At 43.2% G+C, this 23108-nt stretch overlaps 1 protein-coding gene across 1 annotated transcript; it reads left to right on the top strand.

Moving 5' to 3' along the window:
- The first annotated feature begins 19239 nt into the window (after positions 1-19239).
- Positions 19240-22780, top strand: LOC120688941. Its single transcript, XM_039971284.1, has 4 exons — positions 19240-20706; positions 21196-21292; positions 22334-22596; positions 22703-22780. Exons 1-4 carry the CDS (start codon positions 19240-19242, stop codon positions 22778-22780), a joined length of 1905 nt encoding a protein of 634 aa, XP_039827218.1.
- Positions 22781-23108: the final 328 nt, after the last annotated feature.

The raw sequence follows: 23108 nt of genomic DNA, 5'->3' as shown, positions 1-23108 counted from the left end.
AAAGAAAATGGAAATATGCAAAGAAAAGATAAATTTTTTAGGTCATGAAATTGGGGAAGGAAAAATTTATTTACAAGACCATATTGCAAAGAAAATTTTACAGTTCCCTGATGTTATGAATGACAAGAAGACATTACAACAGTTTTTAGGAATAGTAAATTATGCTAGAAATTATATTGAAAACTTAGCCAAGTTGGCTGGACCATTGTATGCAAAGTTAAGAAAAAATGGGCAGAAGCATTTTAATTCTGAAGATATAAGGTTAGTAAGATTTATAAAGGAAAAGGTCAAAGAACTAAAACCTTTAGAATTACCTTTAGATGACTATTATTTTATTATAGAGACAGATGCATCTGAAATAGGATGGGGAGCTATATTAAAACAAAAGCCGAACAAGTACTCTCCAAAAACAGAAGAAAGAATATGTAGGTACGCTTCAGGGAAATATATGTTAAAGGATATAAATAACACTGATAGAGAAATATTAGCTGTAATAAATGCAATAAATGCTTTTAGATTATATTTAGAGTTAAATACACCAGCGGCCCTCGAACTTGTCCTCAGGTGCCAATTAGGTCCACGAACTTGTAAAATCGAAATCTGACACCCTGAACTTGTTAAGTTGTGCCACTTAGGTCCATACATTTTGACATGGCGCCACGTGGCATGAATTTTTGCAAAAAAAACCCTCTAAAATTGCTATCTTCTACCTTCACCCCCTCCCTCCCATTCTCTCTCTTTCTCTCTCCCCACACCTCCCCTGCTTCTTCGGAGCTCGCCGCCGCCCCCTGCCTCCTCGCCTTCCACTGGAGCTCGCGGCCGCCGCGGACGCCACCGCCCCCTGGAGCTCGTGCCCGCCACCCCTGGAGCTCGCGGACTCCGCACTCGCCGCCGCCCCTGGAGTTCGCGGCCTCCGCGGCCGCCCCCCTGCCTCGCCGCTCCATGGCGGCGGTAGGATCTTGCCCCCTCCCTCGGCTGTCCATGGCGGGAGCCGCCGCCGAGATGGAAATTGCAGGCCACGTGCGCGCGGCGACAGAGCTCGCGGGCCTCGCCCGCGCGGTCGCGGAGGAGGTCGCCAAGCTCCCCCACTTTCTTGCCTTCCACCTCGCCCCCCCGCCCGTCTCAGCCGCCATGAGCGAGCGCCAGGCCTCCCTCCTCCGCCCTCTCCCCTCGCGACTAGCTCCGCGCCAACACAGCCCCTGCTCGAGCCGCCGCCGCGCGCGCACATGGCCGGACAACTGCGCCCTGGCTCGGCACGGGCGGGGTCCTACTCCATGAGCCGCGCGACTTCGCCGTCACGCGCGCACAGGGCAGCCTCCTGCTCCGCCCGACCCGCCTCGGTGTCCTTGAGCATCGCGGGCGCTGGCGGAGGAGGTCGCGGGCCCCACATGCACCGCGGTGGCATCTGGCGTGGTGGGGCCGGGTGCGGGGGCGGCGGATGGCAGCGAGCGGCGGAGCAGAGCTAGATCCGGTTGCCGTCGTGAGAGAGAGGAGGAGGAGGAGGGAGCGAGGCCCCGGCGCGCCCGCCCAGCCGCCGCTCCCGCGGCCCACAAACTCCTCCTCCCTCCCTTGCTCGGTTCTCTGCGCCCTGCATTTGCCGCGCCCGCCTAGCCGCTCGGATTCGGCGTGTTGGAGCCGGGTGCGGGGGCGGCGGATGGCAGCGAGTGGCGGAGCAGAGCCAGATCCGGTCGCCTCCGTCGTGAGAGAGAGAGGAGGAGGAGGGAGCGAGGCCCCGCAGCCGCTCCGCGCAGGGGACGGAGCAAGGGAGGGAGGAGGAGTGCGCCGTGGAGGAGAGGGAGCGAGGAGGGCCGGCGCGGCGAGGCGGGGAGGAGGGGTGCGCGCCAGCCGCTCGCCGGCGGTGGGGCAGAGGGGCGGAGGGGGCGCGCCGGCCTCACCGGCGGTGTGGCGGAAGGGGCAAGGAGGGCGCGCGTGTGGCCGATGTGGGAGGGGGCGTGGTGATCGAAGGGGAAAGAAAAGAAGGGCTTCTTTGCATATATTCATACCCCTTCAGGGGTTATGGACCTAAGTGGCACAACTAAACAAGTTCAGGGTGTCAGATTTCGATTTTGCAAATTCGTGGACCTAAGTGGTACCTGAGGACAAGTTCGAGGGTCGCTGGTGTATTTAACTCTTATATTTAGGATTTAAAGGGTTCACAGTAAGGACAGACTGTGAAGCTATATGTAAATATCATAATAAAGTCAATAGTAAGAAAAGTTCAACTAGGAGATGGGTTTTATTTGAAGATATCATTACAGGAAATGGTTATAAAGTAATCTTCGAGCATATAAAAGGTAAAGATAATACCTTGCCTGATATATTTTCACGATCATCTATTTTGCAGGAATGAAGAGAGGAATGAGTCCTACTGGTGGTGAAAGTTTCAGCTTTGGAACTGAAAACAGATTGAGAATCTTTCCACCAAATACTTATAAATTTAAGGCTAAAGACCATATTGTCTTAGATGAAATACAAGAATGTGTTTTAGATAATTTTTGGTTCCAATATAATAATAAGAGAGATGATAGAGGTTATATGCTAGCAATATTAAATAGTTTAGCTGAATATTTTCATATGATCAACGGGAAGATACAGCCAAAAAATCCATCGAGCAATATAGAAAAGAAACCCATATATGTCATATATAGGGGAAAGACACCAGGAATATATGTAACTTTTGAAGAAGTTATAGCCCAGCAAATAGAAATAGAAAAAGATGGAGGAATATCATGGAAAAATATCTAGATATTGATCAAGCCCTATCATATGCAAGAAATATTTTAGGAATAAATTATTTCCTAGAGCCTGCAGCAAAAGAATATATTCAAAAATACAGAAAGGCAAAATAAATATAAGAGAAGATGAACCTTCAAGAATACCAACATATAAGGATGCTGTAAAAAAAGAAGCATCAAATGAAGAATATGTTGAAAAGAAGATCAAAGAAAGACTAGATTCAATAATTCCTCAATTGAAGAAAGATATAAAAGAAGAAATATGGCAAGAAGTGAAGCATGAAATAAAGGAAAATTTTGATGCCATAAAGAAGGACTATGAAGAAAATATAAAGAAGGATTATGAATCAAAAATGAATATGCCAATATCTGATGATGATATGCTGGATATTTGTGGTCATGGACAGCAACAAGAGTATTAAGAATTATATATTATGAAAATTAAATATGTGTTAATATTTAAATATCTGCCAGTGTTGATAAGGAGTTATCAACAATTTCGCCGTGGGATATGCAAGCGGATAAGCATGCCAGAGTGTTTGTTTGATGTCTGCGACATCAATCATTCGGGCGTGGAAGACTATACACCGAATATATTCTCGAATATATCTAGAGAATATCACGTGAAGGAAGTGGACAAGTCAAAAGGAATAAACAGTAATTTCGACAGTGAGTTCTACTATAGCCAGGACAATTATTGAAGCCAGCGTTATCGTCCAGCTGTCCAGGCAACAGTAAAGAAGGATAATTGAAGACGCCGGGTGTCCAGCGCTTCCTGAAGCCTGAAGGCTCCTCCCGTCTATAAAAGGAGAAGTCAGACGCACGCATTCATGGCCGGACAGAGAAGAGGAGAGAAGACACCGAGCCTAATACTGTATATATATATATATATGTATATATATACATATACATATATGTATATATATGTATGTATATATATGTATGTATATATATGTATGTATATATATATGTATGTATGTATATATATGTATGTATGTGTGTATGTATGTATGTGTGTATGTATGTATGTGTGTATGTATACATATATGTATGTGTATATGTATGTATGTATATATATGTATGTATGTATATATATATATATATGTATATGTATATATATATGTATGTATGTATGTATATATATATGTGTATATGTATATGTGTATGTGTATATATGTATGTGTATATATGTATGTGTATATATATGTATATGTATATATATATGACACCACTATTCCTTACCCCCGAGCCCGTCCAGACACCGTCTGAGCACGTCAGGCGCGGGGGCGGGGTGCGGCTGGTTTTTTCCTCCCTCACGGCTTTTTTTTTTCTCTCGTTGGTTTTCCTCCCCCTCTAGCGGTTTTCCTCAACATCCCAAGTGCGCACGACAGGATGGGTTGCTGAAACTCGCAAACAATTCTGGGATTGATCGTCAAAATCACGGCGAACTTCGACGGGACCGTTTGCGATAAATTCGTACACGAGCACACGACTGCGATCTCGCTGGCTGCTAGCGAGGTGAGGCACGGAAAGCCAGAACTCCGAAGGGTCCTTCGTCGACGGTGTGGAGGCCGTCCTAGGACTGCCGCTGGCGAGTCCGCTGGCGAGCCCCCCTGAACGGGAGCCCCCCTCACCGGAGCAGCGTGGACGGTGATGCCATCCGGGCGCCTCCTCGCCAGAACCTGCGGCAGCATCTCTAGCTTGTCAATAGGTATGGTAAAATTGATCTGTTATCTTCTCTGGCAAAAGCCTGATGCAAGCACGTCATCTTCTCCTTGTTTATCGGTCTCAATTGATGGTGAAAACAGATGTGTAGTCCCTCACTGGAGTCTGCCAATCTCTCGCTTCTGCAATCTGGAGTCGCATGCAATCGGTAATGTAGTATCTATTAGAGAAAAGGCAAAGAGCCCCTAGCTAGCTTGCTAGCTGCTGCACGCGCGCCTTGTTCATGTATACACATCACTGAAATTATATTCGAATCTAGTAATAAACATTGCTAGTAGATGGAATTTTTGATTCATATGTTTTTTTCTTTTAAAAATTTTTGTTCTGAATTGCCCATTGCAAAATCTCATCGTATTCAAAAATAGGAAGTTGTCAATTTTTATTATTACTGCAATTGAGAATACACTCCTGATATTTTAAAATGTCTGTTCTCCAAGAAACCTGCACCCATTGTTTCGGCATTCTTCAAAATACTGATTGTTCTGGTTGCTTTCTAAAGCCATGCTACCTTTTGCAATGGTGTTTAGGTGTTGGTGTTTTGCTGGGGCAAATCACATGCTGGATGCATAATCTTTTATCTACCTTGCTAACTTGCTATAGGTCTAAGCGACAGGTACTTATTATATGCTTGTGTTTTCAACTTCTGAAGATAATGGTACTTGTGACTACACTCTGGCTGCACTACATAGAAGCATACTTTTTGCATATACCTTTAAATCTGAATGGTGATGATGGCTTTTGAATGAATGAAGTTCTTGTTGTTCTATGGTACATTACGGGTCTCAGGCCACTAGTACACAGTATATTGCTCCTTCGCACTAGTACATTTAATCTATAATGTAGCATTGTTTAAGTGTGAGTTTTGCCAGTGTATTCAGCTCGAGTTGAATTAGTGCTCTGTAGTTTACTAGTGATGAAGGTTGTGGTATACTTGCTTGCAATTTTTTGGTCTTATTATTGGATTGGTCTTAAAGGGCACACTAATCTCTGGTTTAGTTGTTAAACACAAATATGGCCATGATGAAAAATATGATCAACAATAGCAACAACACAGAGTACTGGTCCTTTGTGTCTAACAAAAAAAATGATCAAGAACAACACTGCATGTACATAGGTTAATATATATTTGCGATGAGAAACTAAATTCTATGCTAGACTGTATATAATCAAAAATTTCTAGTCACACATATGAATGTCTTTGATCAGCTATTTTGGCTTCAAATAATTGAGGTGGGTTCACTAGTCTTTCCTATTTGTTTTCAAATGGAGTTCATGTCGATTTGCATTTTGGATACTGATGGTTTTCCTGTTAGATGGATACTGATTGTTTTTTGATAACATGCAAAATCTAGTTCACGTATAATTGAATTGTAAGGTGAAGTACTAGAATTTTTTATTACAGCAATATCAAGTTGCAGGTTAGGTGCTTGAGCAAATGTCTATGAGATGTGAACTGAGTAGTTTTTTGCATCTCCAAATCATTAGTCCCTAATCTCTATCCAGTACTTTGATTATAATTGGTATGGAATGATTCACTATGTATACTTGTAACTTTTTATTAGATTTGTTCTTATTGTCAAATTCAAGAACACTTCCTCTGTTATGTTTTGTACTTAACGGTTATGTTCTTGCAGAATCCATATGTCTGAATATACATTCAACTGTGTTGCGACATGCTATAGTGACACGCTAACACAAGAGCTTGGGTTCAGCAATCGGTAATTGCAGTACTAGGGCATCCTCAACATGGCGGATTGGTAATTGCAGTACTAGGGCATCCTCAACATGGCGGATTGGCGGCACCTGTGTCTTCATGGTGTAGTTGCAGTGCTATTGCAGATGCAGCATGACCTCCAGTGTACTTTTTTTAGGAGTCGTGTGGTGTACTTGGGACTAGTGCTCATCGATGTCCAGGTCCTGAATGAGTTTTGGTTAGGTACTTCACTGGTGGTGATACTATTGTTGAGTCAAGAAGGGGGTTTCGAAGGTCTGTCCTAGATAAAAACAGTTTGAGAGTTGTTTTGTAAAGAAATCAATTGCTAGAGGGCAATAAAGAATATGGAGCACGCATGGAACAAATTTATTTTTACTCTGTATGTTAACGTACGAATATATGATTGACAATCATAAAGACTCGCTTGTTTATGAAGTGCTTAGAAGTATATTCGTATTCATCGCAAAACTGATGTACTCGTCTAAAAAAATAACCTGATGTACTCATGGACTTCTTCCACGTGTCAGCGCACATAGTTGACCCCGATCCTCCAAATTAGCTTGTAACATAACCTCCCTCAGACGTCTCGTGGACCAGGCCAACCAGGGGAAAAAAACATGTGAAAACCCCGCTCTCGATGGAAAACCAGACGTGCAAAGGCTGCAAGAGAAAAAAAACAAAGCTGTGAATCTCCAACTGACCGAAACGTGCGCGGGGACGGGGAGGAAAACCGTGTGGGCTCGGCTCCGACTCCACGCACGCCAGGCGCGACAGCACGGTGGGTGGGTTGGCTCCGGTATGGAATACTTATTCCGTAGCCAGCCTACTGAATAGCGGCTATATATATATACTATAGATCAATGAATTTCTTCTCAGTTATTTTGGCCATCACAATTTCTACTCGCGATTTACATTTTATAGGATGGATACGGGAATCAAATGCGGGAACGTTCCCGGCTGTATACGGGATCCGCTCCTGGCTGTATACAGGATCTGCGAATCCGATCAGAAAAACATCCCAACCACATTCGTTTCTGTTCCCGATGATTTTTCCCGAATTTTTTTCCCGATTTTTCATTCTTCCTGTGAATACGATATTCGAGCGATTTACACGGTATACGGTGCCAGTTGGGACGGAATTTTCCTGTTCCCACTTTCATCCTTACGAATCACTAATTCTGCAATTTATCTCAGTTCTTGCAGCACTCGTAACTGGTTATTGGTTTGTTTGAAGGAGAATTAGGCCCTGTTTAGATCCGACCCCGTAAACTCCGCAAACGCAAAAAAAAACGTCACATCGAATGTTTCAACACATACATGGAGTACTAAATGAAGTCTATTTACAAAACTTTTTGCATAAATGGACTGTAAATCGCGAGACGAATCTAATGAACCTACTTAATCCATGATTCGCAACAGTGATGCTACAGTAACCATCCGCTAATTATTGATTAATCATGGATTAATTAGCATCATTAGATTCGTCTCGCGATTTACAACACATCTGTGCAAAAAGTTTTATAAATAGACTTCATTTAGTACTTCAAATTAGTAAGATTTCTTTGCAAAAAAATTTTGCAACGGAACTAAACACGGCCTTAGTTGCCTTTGTGCAATATAGAGTCACAGCTTGATGGGTCATATTTGGTTTCCTCTGGCTCAGTCTTGTTTAGATTCCTCTGGCTCAGTCTTGTTTAGATGTACTGTGTAAATTTTTTGAAAGGAATCTTTTCACGTTTGAAATATTAAATATAGACTAATCACAAAACTGATTATAGAACTCGTATGTAAACGACAAATTTATTAAGACTAATTAATCTATCATTAGCACATGTTTATTGTAGCAATTTAGTGTCTAATCATGGTCTAATTAGGCTCAATAGATTCGTCTAGTAATTTATAAGCAAACTATGCAAATAATTTTTTATTTCATCTAAATTTAATACTTCATGTATGTGTCGCACAGATTCGATGTGATAGTTTTGGACTTTTGAATTTTGTGTCTAAACTAGGTCTCAATAATGCACCCACGCTCCATCTAAATGTGTTGTGATATGTTTTCTTCTGTTTAAGCATTCTTAATCCTACCCGAGGATCAGTACTACTAAGTAAACTTTAGTAGACCGTAGAGTCAACAACACGGAGCTTAGTTTTGGAGGAGGGGTAAAAATGTTCCAAAAGGAAAAGTTTGACACCATTAACTTGCAAATTTGACGGTAATTACATGTAGGGGGGATGGGAAATTATAAACAATATTATAGAAAGAATATGCTAATTTTTAATGACACATAAGGGATGAGCATGTCATACGGGGAATTTATACAAAGACCACGCACTGCGGCTTGGGTGTGTCTTGTATGTCTCCATCAGTGTCCCTCCACACGTGGAGACCACCCATGGGCTTCCCCTCTGCGAAAAGCTCAACTTGGGCAACAACAAGGTAAAGCACGGTGGGGAGCTGATTTTGGTGTGAGATTCTTGTTGATTTCCCTTCAGGTGGGCACGACCTATACCCTATACTCTGTTTGTTTCCATCAGCTTTTTTTTAGCTCCTGTCACATCAAAAAAAATCTTATCATTTACGAGTACCAAATAAAATTTGTTTATAAAACTTTTTTAACAGATGGGTGCTAATTTGCGAGATTAATCTAGTAAGTCTAATTAATTCATGATTTGCTACAGTGATGCTATAGTAATCATTCGCTAATTATGGATTAATATGCCTCATTAGATTCGTCTTGTAGTTTAACCCTAGGATTCTGCAGTTAGTTTTGTAATCAGACTTCATTTAATACTAATAAATATCAAGATTCTCTTTGATGTGATATAGTCTAAAATTTAATCCCTGGAACCAAACAATCCCTAGATTTTGGATGGGAATTTCGATTTGGGTAGCCACAACCTCAGATTCCTGCTGCAAGATCCATATTGATGGCTTTGTTTTTTCACATGTGGCTGTGAATAAAAAAATAGATGGTGTAGCTCTAAGAGAGGAACGAATCAATAGGCTCCACGTGTTCGGAGACACGAACGGGGACACGCAAAATGAACAGGCAAGCTCCAGCCCTGCACGAGATACGAGGAGAAGGAAGTGGTGCGATCGGCTTCGGTGGCTAGGCACGTGGGCAGGCCTCCTCTCAAAAGGTGGTGAGGACACGACAACCGGCTTCACGCGGGCACGGTGTACACGCCCGCCACAGCCAATCAGATTATAGTAATTGCGTCACACCTGTAAGGTGTACCAATGAGAAACGTGGGTACGTTTCATCAGCGGAAAAAAACCAAACATCATATGGATCCCTCCCCCGCTCCCACCCTTCCATCCGTACAAATATAGGACCTAGTCAGCAGTCGAACATGTCAATTCCCGATATCGTTTGCCAATCCCCCACCACCACCTACCCCAGAGGGAGAAGGGGGACATACCCCACCCCCACCTACCCTGAAGAGAGAAGGGGCGATCGGCGGAGAGAGAGAGAGGGAGGAGGAGGGGAAGGCGAGGTAGCGGCGGAGCGGTGAGGTGGGATAGTGATGGCGCACGAGGAGCCAGTGTAATACATCGCCGGCCAGCACGAGGAGTTGGTGATGTCCGCATCCGTCTCCGTACCCATTCATGTCGTCGTCACCAAGTTGCAGCTACCTCACGCGCCGGCTGTGTATGAGCTGTTGGTCAACAAGTCCACCCGGGTCCCGCAAGGCTGGAGTATCGTCCGTGACGTGAAGCTTCACAAGGTACATCGCCTCTACAACGAGCCGGACACCGTCCTAGACGACGTCCTCCCCATGCTGTCCGGCGACCCCGTCGACGCCGACCGCCTCCTACTGTGGTACGGCTGGTCCATCAGGCACGTCGCGCACAAGATCATCGGCAGCCAAGCAGACTTCTACGTCGCCGTTGCCAAGGTGGGTTCTCTGCTTCGGCGCCACGCCAACCACCTGCACAACGGCACTCGCGGAGTCGTTTGGCTCCGTGACAACGTCATCACGATGCGGGAGCGGCTCGAGGCCCTCAAGCCCATGACCGTGCACCTGCCGCACTGTGGCGGCGGCGACGAGGACGACGCCGACGATGAGGGCGCCGCGACTACTGTGGCAGCTCCAAGGGCAAGGAAGAAGCGTGATGAGTAGGCGGTGTGATACGGGAAGCCAATCGAAAGGGCAGGAGTCCCCCTTCGTCTATTATTTTTGTCCATTCTGAGCGTAGCTACTTAATACCTAGTATAGGCCAATGGACCATAGTAATTTGCTGGTTTCCGGACAGTCTTGGTCGATAGGCTAGTGTTTAAAATAGCGGGCTAAGGCATTTAGTGTTTGGTATTTGTAGAGGGTAAGAAAAACTATAGTCTATAGCGTAGCTAATCCATTTAGCATCTCTATAAATACCATGTGTTGATAAATCGGTGCCCTTATTCTTGACATAGACTTACGAGAAGTTGTACCTAAATAGTTTGATATCACTTCTTTTGTGGATCCTATACTCCACTACACCAAGAAAAACCTCACCTAAACACTAATATGAGAGAACAACTCTATATGAAAACTTAACTCTTTATTTACCATAACTTAGTACAACACATGACTCTTGCACTTTTTATGTGGCTACCTACCATGACACCACTTCACTACATGGCAACCTTACCATCTCCTACTTGAGACCTCTTATGTCATGGTATGGCAAGAGGGGAGGGGAGTACCCCTATTTATAGGACACCATGACTCATATGGTTTTTCCATATGTCCATCTTCTGCACACTTCTTTACAAATATCTAACTCTAAAATTTTCTTCATACTTATCTAACCATACAAATATTTAATTTCTAGAGTATTCCATATTTCACCAAAATGCATGGTGACCATGGTTCATGCATACTCTCTAATCTTCTAGGAGCTTCTTGAAAGGACCGTGATGTCGCCTAGAGGGGAGGTGAATAGGCGCACCTACAAAATTTCACTCAAACGCAGCGGATAAAATTGTCTGTCTGCAAAACCCGGAACTTCCGGGTTTCAAATCCGGAACTTCCGGGTTTCAAATCCGGAACTTCCGGATTTGGGCTAGATAGTGGGTGAACTCGGAACTTCCGGGTTTGTCAATCCGGAACTTCTGAGTTCACTCAGAACAAAGTGAACACAAATAGTAGTGCTAATAAATGAATGTAAATTCAAACCTGAATTGTAGAGTCTGCTCAGAGAAGTTCCTTGAGCAGGTTCACGCAGATCCTGCACATACGAAACACAATATCTCCAAGACACAAGTGTCTAATGGAGAGCTCCTCAAATCCACAAAACAAATGTAAATGCAATGAACACAAGGATTTGTTTTACCGAAGTTCAGATTCACCCCGTGCACCCACGTGTGAATCCTAGTCTCCGTTGAGGAAGCTTATGTCGACCCCAAGGTCAAGCTATTTCCTCCTTCCACTATATGACCATGCGCCCTCGTGGCACAAGATCGGTGCTGCAACAAACTTGCCGCTGCTCACCACAATCCTTGGGAGCTAGCCGGCGATGCCTAGCCGTCTAGGAGGCTTCACCTCCAAGAGTAACAAATGTGAATCACACAAATCACGGCTAATCTCAAATGCTCAAGGTTTGTTGTGTTCTCTAGTGCTCTCAAGCATTCACTCTCTCAACCCAACTCAAGGATATACACTAATCACACAATCTCACAAATTGAGCCTGGAACAGCAGCCCAACAAGGAGGGGGCTAAAGGGTATAAATAGCCGGTCCCAACAAAACTAGCCGTTATGTGACAGTTAGAACCCGGAACTTCCGGATTCTACAACCCGGAACCTCCGGGTTTTCAAATCAACTAGCCGTTAGTACTACGTGTGCCAAATCCGGAACTTCCGGATTCAAAATCCGGAACTTCCGGATTTGCCCTGGCAGCAATGTTAAAATGTGTACGTGAGACTTTTGTGTCTCTCTCAACTCATATGGGTTACTTGAGCACTGAGACTAAACCAAAGACCATTGTGATGCATCCCTCTTGATAGTACGGCATACCTAAACTCAAGATCAAAGATTAATTACATTTCAACTTCTTGAGCTTCTCTTTTTCATCCTAAACCGTGTGTTGATCAATCACAATCTGAGGTGTGCATCCAACTTGGCTTCTTTACTTTGAGCACATCTTCCTTGAGTTAGTGACCTTGAACCTTTATCTTCGAATGAAATCCACTTCTAGTTCAAGTCACCGTCTTCATAATAAGATTCTAGAAAGATTGATACTTCCCAATATGAACATCACACATGACCAAGATTCTTCAAGTTGAACCCAAAGAACGTTTCGTCACCCTAGCATTGGTTCATCGGCACAACCACAATTGCCCTTCTCCAAGCTTAGTACCTAGAAACTCATTCCCAAATTCCAACTCTTCATCCTTGCATCACATATAGCTTCATGTAGGCTTGTATCACATTTAACTTACAATGAAATCTATTTTGATCCACAAGCAATTTTTCTTCTCTAATGAATGACACTTGTCAATATGAAATTCTCCATGTCTCTTAGAATTTTTGGACTTGATCATTATCGGTTTCTTTGCTCATGCCAAGCCTTTGCTTACATAGCCTCTAGAAATACGCCTTTCGATCCCATCCATTTATCCTCAGGAGCCCTCTTGAACTCACATTGATTTTGCCATTACAATGAACATCATTTCTTTCATGCTTGCTTGATCATCAACTATCTCATACATTCCTTATGACAAGTTTCTCCAATTGTGAGACTATGCCTAAGCATACACCTTTGTCTCATTCACAATACCTTGGCTTGTCATTTTGAATTCCACTTACATCAACAAGCTTCATTTGGATATACGAATAAATTCTTTATCGTTGATACATATCCCAATTTCCATGGTAGCTGTTGTTTGTTAATATTCTCATACTAGAACATGTCATTCATCTTGTCATATGAGCATGTGTCTTGAATCTTGATTCATTTCATCACATAGATTACAATTGTGATAATCAATTCCTGCTCATATACTCAACAAGATAGTTAGCCCTTTAATTGTGGTGTCAATCAATCCACCAAAACACACTAGGGGCCGAGATGCACTTTCACTTCTCACAATTATGCATTTCTATTTCAACATCATGCATAAATCTCTGAGTAATTTTGCATATAAAAATGAAATTCAGAAAATTTCATGAACTGAAGTACGTCTTGGACTTCATTCCCTCATTACATCGTTGACGAAATACTAAATTTTATAAATGACAAAGTTCAATACTAAAGTAACAATAAATAAAGACTAATTATATGATTTAGCTGGCTAAATAACCCTTAAATTAGCGGCTATAGCGGGATATAGCCCGCTATTAGCGGATTTAGCCTTTTAGAGCTAAGAGACGGATGTCCTAGCTTTCTCCTCTCCTAAAGACTATAGCAGGCTATAGCGGTGGCTATAGCCGGCTATTTAGAACCTTGAATAGGCCACAGTAATTCGCCAGTTTCTGAATAGTCTAGGTCAATAGGCCATAGTAATTCACCAGTTTCTGAACAGTCTAGGTCAATAGGCCACAATAATTCGCCAGTTTTTGAACAGTCTAGGTCAATATGCCACAGTAATTCAGCAGTTTTTGAACAATTTTGTAACCCTAATCGGAGTTGGATTTAATGGAATCTTCCGAGAATTCTTCCCTGTTGTTTTGTTGCGTCGAATGTGTGCTGCGATTTCTGTCGAATCTCTATATGCTTTGTTTATTGGCACGTGGTAATTTGTTCCTGCAGGACTTGCGTACATTGATGTTCCATTAGAGAGAGTTCCAGTTTTTCAATTGTGCAAATTTCAAAGTGAGGATTGACAAAGTAAGTTCCTGTAAGCTGCTGTGTTTCCATATTACAGTAAATGTCTGCATTTCGTGCGTGTTTGTGATAGAAGTAACTATCAATGCCAGGCTACCTACCTTAATTCGAAATCCAGAACTGTAATCTCAATAAATACTTGAAGCATGCTGGATGGTGCTGTTACACTACCAGAAAATAGGTCATCGGTCCAAACCAAAAGTACCACTTGCGATTGCACCCGGTACTGATGCTCGCATGAGTACCGGGTGCAACAGCAGCTGGTACTTTTGATTTGAACCAAGTGTCCAGGAAAGCCTTTGGCACCGGGTCGTGGCACAACCCGGTGCCAATGATCAAGAATTGGCACCGGCTCGTGCCATAATCCGGGACTAATAAAAGAGGCACTTTTTAGTCCCCGGTGATAGCACGCACCGGTATCAAATGATGAGATTCAGCACCGGTGGAAAAAATCATCCGGTACCAATGTCCCAATGTCCTCTCGCGTCTGGATATTTTTAAGTCGTGGCCGTCCTCTCTCTCTCGTCTCTCTGCCCCTCTCATTTTTCTCTAGCTATCATCTCATCCTCATCCTCTGGAGTCGCCGTGCCTCCATGGACGCGTGTCGGCGCGGGAGGAGCGGCGGCCCGGCGTGGCCGCGCGTTGGCGGAGGCGCGGAGACGGCCCGGCGTGGCCGCGCGTCTGCACCTCCCTAGCGCCCCTGCATCCTCCAGATCCGGCGGCAGGACTCCAAATCCAATCCAATCCGGCACGCATCGCCAAGCCGACAAGGATAGCAAGCAGCAGGCAGCCGAATCGCCTCCGGCCCCCGCCCCTTTTTATCGATTTGATTGCTTCCGTTCCTTGCTGATCCTCTCGATTGATTCCTCCCTGAGGTGAAGGTGATTGCTTCGATTTGTTTTATGGTTTCGTCTTTATAATTTATTCCGTGGGATCGCAGGCAGGCGGGCTGGTCACCATGGGATCTAAGGCACTTTTCTTCCTCTTGCTCCTCTTGCTGCTTGTCGCCCGCCGTCGACCTCGCCACGAAGTTGAGAAGGACGACCCCGCCGTGCCGGAGCACCACCGAAGCCTGGCGTTGCGGCTCACGCAAGGAGGAGTTTGGGATGTATCAATTTTGGGATCTATTGATTTTGTATCAATTTTATAAACGATTCTTTGAATGATTTTTGGGATCTATTGATTTTGTATTGGTCGATTCAGTATTTTGTGGTTGAGTTCTTTGAATGATTGTTGCTAACGGTGAGGGATGCAAGTGTAACGGGAGAGGATACCAGGAACAGCAGAGATGCGAGCGGAACGGGCGTGGTGGGCTGGCGGGTGTTGGTACCGGTTGCTAGCCAACCGGTGGCAAAGGAGACCTTAGGCACCGGGTGATTTACCCGGTGTTCTAGGTAGACCACATTGGTCTCGGTTTCCTAGTAGCGGTTGCAAAATCGGTACCTAAGCTCACTTTCAACCGGTGTTGATGGTCCTTTCTCTAGTAGTGTTAGGAACGCATGAGAAAATATGTAGGTTGATCCTTGTGCATTTTGTAGTGTTATATAAGTACTGCAGCATCTAACTGTGTGGCAAACTGCCAATTCATGCAGCATAAAGTTGGCATCCAGAAGCATCATGCACACGCAGCAGAATAAAATCTGATTTGTCCTGACATGTGTTATTAGAGTACACATTTGACATTTCCTTAATATTTTATGGCTAATGTAGCATGGTTTGAATTGATGTGCATGGTTTGATCAAATTTGTTTCAGTTTATTCTTTATTGTGCACAATGGGTTTTTCAGATTGACTGTGACGTTTTGCAGCTATTCACAAAATCAGACTTCGAGTTGGCAAAATTAACTCCTCTATATTACTTTTGTTGCACTTGTCTTTTTTATTACTAGCAATTTTGCACATCTCGATGTTCCTAGAGCCCTAGAGAGGGGAAACCCAGTGACATGGTATTGTTCTCATTGTTTGATTAATTAGCATTGGACATTCTGCTCAAAATTTGCTCAACTCTATGTTACTTGGCCTAACTGATACGCATAACAGCAATATCCTTCTTTCTATCCAAATCATCTTTGGGCTAAAGTCAATCTCCTGGTTATGTATATTGTTTACAAAACTGTGATTTAAAGATTCTATGCCCCCAGGGTGATCACAAATTTGGCTTTTGATGAATTAAATTTGTACTCTGGGTTCCTTTGCTTTCCATTAGAATAATGATATCTTACACTGATTTATTCTGGCTAATCTCACACTCAACAAGAAATCGAGTAACAAGTAAAATATTACAAAGATTTACTGCTGAGCCACCTTGCCAATATCTCAGATAGTACCTCATATTTTCGTCGCACTTGCTGTGTACTTCTGGGCTCTGGCATATTTGTCATTCTAAGTTCTACCTCTCTGGATACATTATTTTCTAAGCCTTTTAGATCATGATTCATTTGCTTGCTTGGATGTGTGATACCAGGTAATCAGAACGAATTGAGCTATAAACATCTTTGGTGTAGGTAAATGCTCGGTAAACAATGAGATTTTGAAAGAGGATACATGGAGAAGATAAAATCTGCCTACTAATGAACAGTATAGAGCTTTTATGTGATCCATTATTGATGTGCTTGTTAAATGATGCTAGGATAAACTTTGTTGACTAGGCTGGCAACTTCATTTTCTCCTTTTTATTCCCATTTTGATAACTGACTAACTGTTCCTCGCTTGTGCACATTCAGCTCATATTGTTTTTATGTATCAGCTCCTTTCTGGTGCAGTGCGGAATCATTATGCTGGTTAAACCATGCAATCAACAAGATGTGGTACTCGTGTGCTGGTTTCAGGGTGTTGTCGTCTTTTTGTCATTTACACTAAGTTTGCTGAAAACCATGTTATCCATTGCTTAATTATTGATTCCTGTGTTGCTGCAGTACAATGTCTGAAAAGAAACTGAACTTTTGATTCATGCATCCAATTTGGAGATGAGGGACAGTGACCCGGAGGTGACACTTGAGGCAGACCGGAAGGTGATCGAGAGCTAGTGCAAACTGCAGCTGGAGAGTTATGGATGTGCCACCACAATCTGGAGCAGCACGCTGCAGTCTTACCTATCTTGATGGTAAGCATGCCCAGGAACTCAAGCTCCTAGTTGATTTGATATTTCAAAAAATCTTGATCTCTATGTTGTTTCATGGTTACATATATACTTCTACCGTCCACACCATGATGTGATTTGTCCGTATTCAGTGCTTAATGTCAGTATTGACGTTTGAACATAGTTTCTGGCAGATTTGTCAAGAAACCGTTTAAACTCAGATTTGCTTTGCTTTTTTCTATAATTTTTCTTCTGGTCACTGCCCTCTTGGTGGTTGTTTTTTTACACATACAGAACACCAATGCCAGTTTAGATCTATGTGTTTCCACCCTGGTACATAAAGTTTACCAGTATTTCCTCATGCATGTGCAGATTAGAGGATCCGTGGCTCGGTAAGTTTGTTATTACTTCTGGACATCCGCCCCTTATTTTCAGTAATGTAGATTGAGCTAAAAATTTTAATTATCTCTGTTACTAACATGCCTCGCATCCAGTTTATTATCGTTGCTATCATGCTGCTGTTACTATCTGTTCCTTTGTCAACTAGAGTTCGAGTGTACCACTGGACTACCGTTGGCTTGAAAAATAGCCTTTGTCTCTATACTGGACTACCATACAGTATAGAGTGTGAGATGCCCGTGGGGCTAGGACCTTGTGATGAGTGATTGAACAACACAGTGTGCGTGTGACGTTTCTCTTGGTTGGTGTCGATGCAGGTGATAGGTGGAGACTGAACATGCGGCGACGTGTGAAGAATGAAGATATGATGCCACGCCGATGGACTGAGAGCGGTGAAGGGTGGATCAAGACTTGCGTTCGAGGGATTTGAGATCGTGCGGTGTATGTCTACTGTACCTGACGACACAGCGAGAGAACGTTGGTGGACGGTTTCTTGGTTAAGCCACAAAACCAAGATCCCGGACGTTCGTTGCGGCGGACGTGGCTGAAGACGGGGACAATTGTCGATCGCGAGAAGATTCCGGATCGTCGTGCGGCGAGATCACGGGACGCCATGGTGCTAGATGGAAGGATCGCGGACATCGAGATTGTTTGCCGTGGAGGATGATATTGAGTGATACGCGCCGATTACGTTAATTTGATTTATGTAATGGCAAATTTGTAATTTAGGTAGTGCCACCCTATGGGTTATAAATATGTGGCACCTAGGATTGAGGGGTATGCGTTTTTAGGGTTTTTGGGCGTTGCTACAGTAGCCTCCCTGAAGCTCTTCTTGCGTGCACTCCTCTCTCCAGTCTAGCCTAGGGTTTAATTCCTAGTGAGGGATTTTTGTTGATCTCTCTAATCAAGAGAGGGAGGACGATCGGGCGGAGGCTAGATGCAATTTTGTAAGAACAAGTACTTGGTTTAATACTTTATCATTAAGTATTGTTCTTCGTTTCATTGCATCGTGCTTATTTTTTCTTCGTCAGGTTTATCGTCGGTTTCAATCTAGGTTTTCTTGATCCGCATTTTATACTTAATTTCCTTGCATAATATTTTGAGAATAGATTTCTAGTGATCTTGTGAACCTATGTTTCGAGTTTCCTCGCGTTTGGATCTAATTTGCTAAAGTTCTTGAAATTTGGGAGTTTGATCTGTTTGCTTCCGTGCGAAATTATTTTGAGTTGCTCCCATTCACCCCCCCTCTGGTCGCATTTTCCGGTCCTACAATTGGTATCAGAGCCGGTTAAGGTTTTCTCATACCTAATCTGTTGTGAAATCCACTTGTGGCGATCATGACTTCGTCTTCACATCCACCTGCTTTTGATGGAACCGATTACCCGTACTGGAAGGCTCGCATGAGTGCCTCTCTCAAGGGGAAAGGGATTGCGATTTGGAATATTACAATTGATACGACTTATGTGATTCCAGCTGATCCCTCAAATGCAGCTCACGCTACAAAATATGAAAACAATAACAAAGCTGTAGATTTTCTCTTTGCTGCTTTGAGCAAATCTGAATTTGATCGTGTTTCTGACAAACAAGTTGCTCATGAGATTTGGTCTACTCTACAAAATTTTCATGAGGGCACCAACGCAGTGAAGATCCGGTTATTTGAAACTTACAGGCGCGAATATGATAATTTTATGCAATCGCCTGGTGAGTCTATCGAAAATCTTTTCGCTCGATTTTTGAGTCTTGTCAACAAAGTGAAAGCCAACATAACGGTTATGCCGTATGATGATCATGCAAGGGCTCTCAAATTGTTGCATGCACTCGACTTGGATGTTTGGGGTACAAAAGTGGAAGCGATTGTTGAGTCTACTAATTATGAGACTCTTACAACTGATGAGCTTTTCAGTAAGCTTAAATCCAAAGAGATCGACATCCAATTTCGAAAAAAGCTTAACAATCCCACAGCTGGTTCTTCTTCAAATATTCCAATGGCTTTGGTTTCTGGGAGTACTAACACTAATGCTAATCTTTCATCTACTCCTAGTTTTGCTTTGTCCTCCTTGTGTCATATTGCAGATGATGAGTTGGAGGTATTTGATGATGATCAGCTTGTTTTGCTCACCAACAAGTTCAAGCGGGTATATGAAAACAGGCGAAATAGAAGGCGTTCAGAAGGATGCTTCAACTGTGGTGAGCGTGGACACTTCATTGCTGATTGTCCAAGCAAGGTGAAGGCACCGGAGCATGGCAACAGCTACAGGCGCCAGGAACAATCAAGGGACAGGAAGAACAAGAGTGATAGGCGTGGGAGAAAGAAGGGACAACAGAAGTTTACTGACAAGCAAATCAAGAAGGCTGCACATGTTCTCTTTTCTTCGCTGGGTAGCTTTGATTCAGATGCCTCCTACAACTCTAGTGATTCAGAGTCCGAAGATGAGAAGCCCAAAAAGACCAATGATGGAGGACTCTGTTTTCTTGCTGACATCAAGGGAGGCATGTGCACTATGGCTTTAAATGAGGGTGATGCATATGACTGCAGCAACGACTCTTCTGATAATGAGGTACAAAATTCTGCTGAAGAAGAAATTGAAGAGTTGACTAAACTTGTTGATAAACAAAATAAAATTCTAGCAAGACTTAAGGCTGATCATGATAGAATATCTGCTGAATTAAAAACACTAAAAGATGCTACACCTGCTGCTGTAGAATGTGAGGAATGTTCTATTCATATGGTTTCTATTTCTGAATTGCAATCTAAGCATGCTGTTTTAGTTGATAAATTTGATTGTGCTAAGATTGAATTGGAAGAACTTCGCTCTCGTTCTGTTTTACTTGGTGCTTGTGCTACTTGTCCATTTTTGCAAACTGAGTTGAATGTTGCTAAATGCCATATTGTTCAGTTGGAGAAACACACTTGTCCTATTTTACCTGAGTGTTTGACTTGTCCTACTTTTGTTGCTGAAATTTCCATCTTAAAGAAGGACAATGCTGCTTTAGAAGAAGAAAACACTCATTTGAGAACAATCCTTGGTTGGTGTTCTGTGCGTGAGCCCCAGATTGGTATGACTATTGCACAAATTAAAAGGGGTGAACATTTTGGTGTTGGTTATGATTTGAAGCGTACTTTTGGTAAAAAGAATGCATATGGTGAGAACAATGGGCCTACTCCCAGTGAGAAGAGTCCACCGGTCTCATCTGAAGGTTTTGTGGTAGAACCTCCCAAGTCTGTTCCTAAAAAGCAGGTTTGGAGGGTTAAACCCAAACACTTCAAAAGCCTGAATAACACATGGCCACCAACTTGTGAACATTTGGATAACCTTAAGCCTGATTTTTCTGGTTCCACTTCTAAGGCTAAGGTTGTCGTTGCTCCTACTCAAAATATTTACCATTGCGATTTTTGTGATCGTGATGGTCATTTGGCGGAATTTTGCTTCCGTAGGAAGCGTGCTGAACGACGTGATCGGTACCCTGCACATGGTGCCTATGATCGTAGTGACTCTAGACGAGCGCCAGTTGTTCGCTTTTCTGGTTTTCGCTCACGTAATAGTGCCCCTGCGTCATATAGGAATGACATGCCACGTTTTCCCCCTCGTGGGCATCGTCGTTCTTTCGAGAGATTTGATTTTGCTAATGCTTCTTTTGAGCAAATGGCCCAGCACTGGTTTTCATTGCATTATCCTAACCCCAGTGTTGAGTCATTAGCTCACTCTCGTGTTCGCTATTGATTGCAGGATGGAGGCGAGGAGAACATATGGATAATGGACTCTGGTTGTTCGCGTCACATGACCGGAGATGATAGATGGTTCTCCAGCCTCACCCCCGCGAGCGGTAAAGAATACATTACATTCGGGGACAATAGTAAAGGAAAAGTGATGGCACATGGCTGTATCAAGGTAACCAATAAATTCATGCTAAAGGACGTCGCGAAGGTACGGAACTTACATTATAACTTGCTTTCTGTCTCACAACTTCTTGATGATGGTTTTGAAGTGCGTTTTAAGAAAGGCAATTCGCGAGTTCTAGATTCTATCGGTAACCTTGTTTGTCAAATCTCCCCCTTTGGACGAATTTTCATGGTTGATTTCTCTAAATCTTTTGGACAAGCTCGTTGTTTGGTTGCTCATGGTTCTCTCCCCATTTGGAAGTGTCATCGTCGTTTGGGTCACTTGAGCTTTGATTTACTATGCCGTTTGAGTTCGATGGGTTTGATAGATGGTTTACCGAAACTCAAGTTTGAGAAAGATTTGGTTTGTGCTCCTTGCAAACATGGCAAAATGATTGCGGCTTCTCATGCACCTGTGACTCAGGTGATGACAGAACGACCGGGTGAGTTGTTACATATGGACACTGTAGGTCCAGCCCGTGTTCGTTCTGCTGGTGGGAAGTGGTATGTGCTCGTCATTGTGGATGATTTTTCTCGTTATTCATGGGTGTTCTTTTTGGAATCCAAGGATGAGGCTTTTCAATTTATTCATGATCTTGTTCTAAAGCTGAAAAATGAGTTATCCAATAATGTCGTTAGAGCAATTCGTAGTGATAATGGCACAGAATTCAAGAATGCTCGAATGAAATCTTTTTGTTCAGAACAGGGTCTTGATCATCAGTTTTCCTCACCGTATGTCCCCCCTCAGAATGGTGTTGTTGAAAGGAAAAATCGAACGCTTGTTGAGATGGCTAGGACAATGCTTGATGAACATAAAACCCCTAGACGTTTTTGGGCTGAGGCGATCAATACCGCTTGCTATGTTGCTAATCGTATTTTTCTGAGAGCTTTTCTGGGGAAAACATCTTATGAGTTGAGATATGGTCGTTGTCCAAAAGTTTCTCATTTTCGCGTATTTGGTTGTAAATGCTTTATTCTGAAAAAAGGAAATTTGGACAAATTTGAATCACGTTCTTCTGATGGGTTGTTCTTGGGGTATGCTTTGCAAGGGCGAGCTTACCGGGTTCTTAATCTTGATACTAATCGCATCGAGGAGACATGTGAGGTCACCTTCGACGAGACGATGCCTTGTTTCTCTTCTGCTTTTGAGTGTGCAGGTGATGATGAGATTGGACAAAACATTTTTGAAGATGAGGTTGATGGACTTGACGATGATGATGATGCAACAGAGGATCCAGCTGTGCTCGAGGCAACTCCCATTCAGACGCCTAGCAGCACGATAGACGATGGGCCTTCAGAGCTTTTCACATCCACAGCAGATCCTGCAGCTATACCTATTGTTGATCATGAACCAGCTACAATTGAGGGGGAGGCAACTTCTGTTAGAACAGCACCTCGACATATTCAGCGTCGCCATCCACCTCAACAAATGATAGGTAACTTGAATGAGCGCACGACAAGGTATAAATCTAGAAATCAATGTGTCCTTGCGCATTCTGCATTTGTTGCCTCTTTTGAACCCCGTGATGTTGGACATGCGCTGTCTGATTCTAATTGGGTCAATGCCATGCATGAGGAGTTAGAAAATTTTGAACGAAATCAGGTTTGGGTTTTGGTTGATCCACCTTTTTCTTGCAAACCAATTGGTACTAAATGGGTTTTTAAGAACAAACAAGGAGAAGATGGTCTTGTTGTCAGAAACAAAGCCAGATTGGTGGCTCAGGGTTTCTGTCAAAAGGAGGGTATTGATTATGGTGAAAC

This window comes from Panicum virgatum, chromosome 9N (genome assembly GCF_016808335.1).
Source record: "Panicum virgatum strain AP13 chromosome 9N, P.virgatum_v5, whole genome shotgun sequence".
NCBI lineage: Eukaryota > Viridiplantae > Streptophyta > Magnoliopsida > Poales > Poaceae > Panicum > Panicum virgatum.
This window is presented reverse-complemented; position numbering and strand designations above follow the sequence as displayed.

Excerpts from the sequence above, each read along its gene's own strand:
- LOC120688941 (XM_039971284.1), top strand. The coding sequence starts at position 19,240 with ATGCCGTATGATGATCATGCAAGGGCTCTCAAATTGTTGCATGCACTC. Across the intron at positions 20,707-21,195 it reads AGTCTGTTCCTAAAAAGCAG|GATGGAGGCGAGGAGAACAT; the intron begins GTTTGGAGGGTT and ends TATTGATTGCAG. Across the intron at positions 21,293-22,333 it reads CAGCCTCACCCCCGCGAGCG|GAAATTTGGACAAATTTGAA; the intron begins GTAAAGAATACA and ends TTCTGAAAAAAG.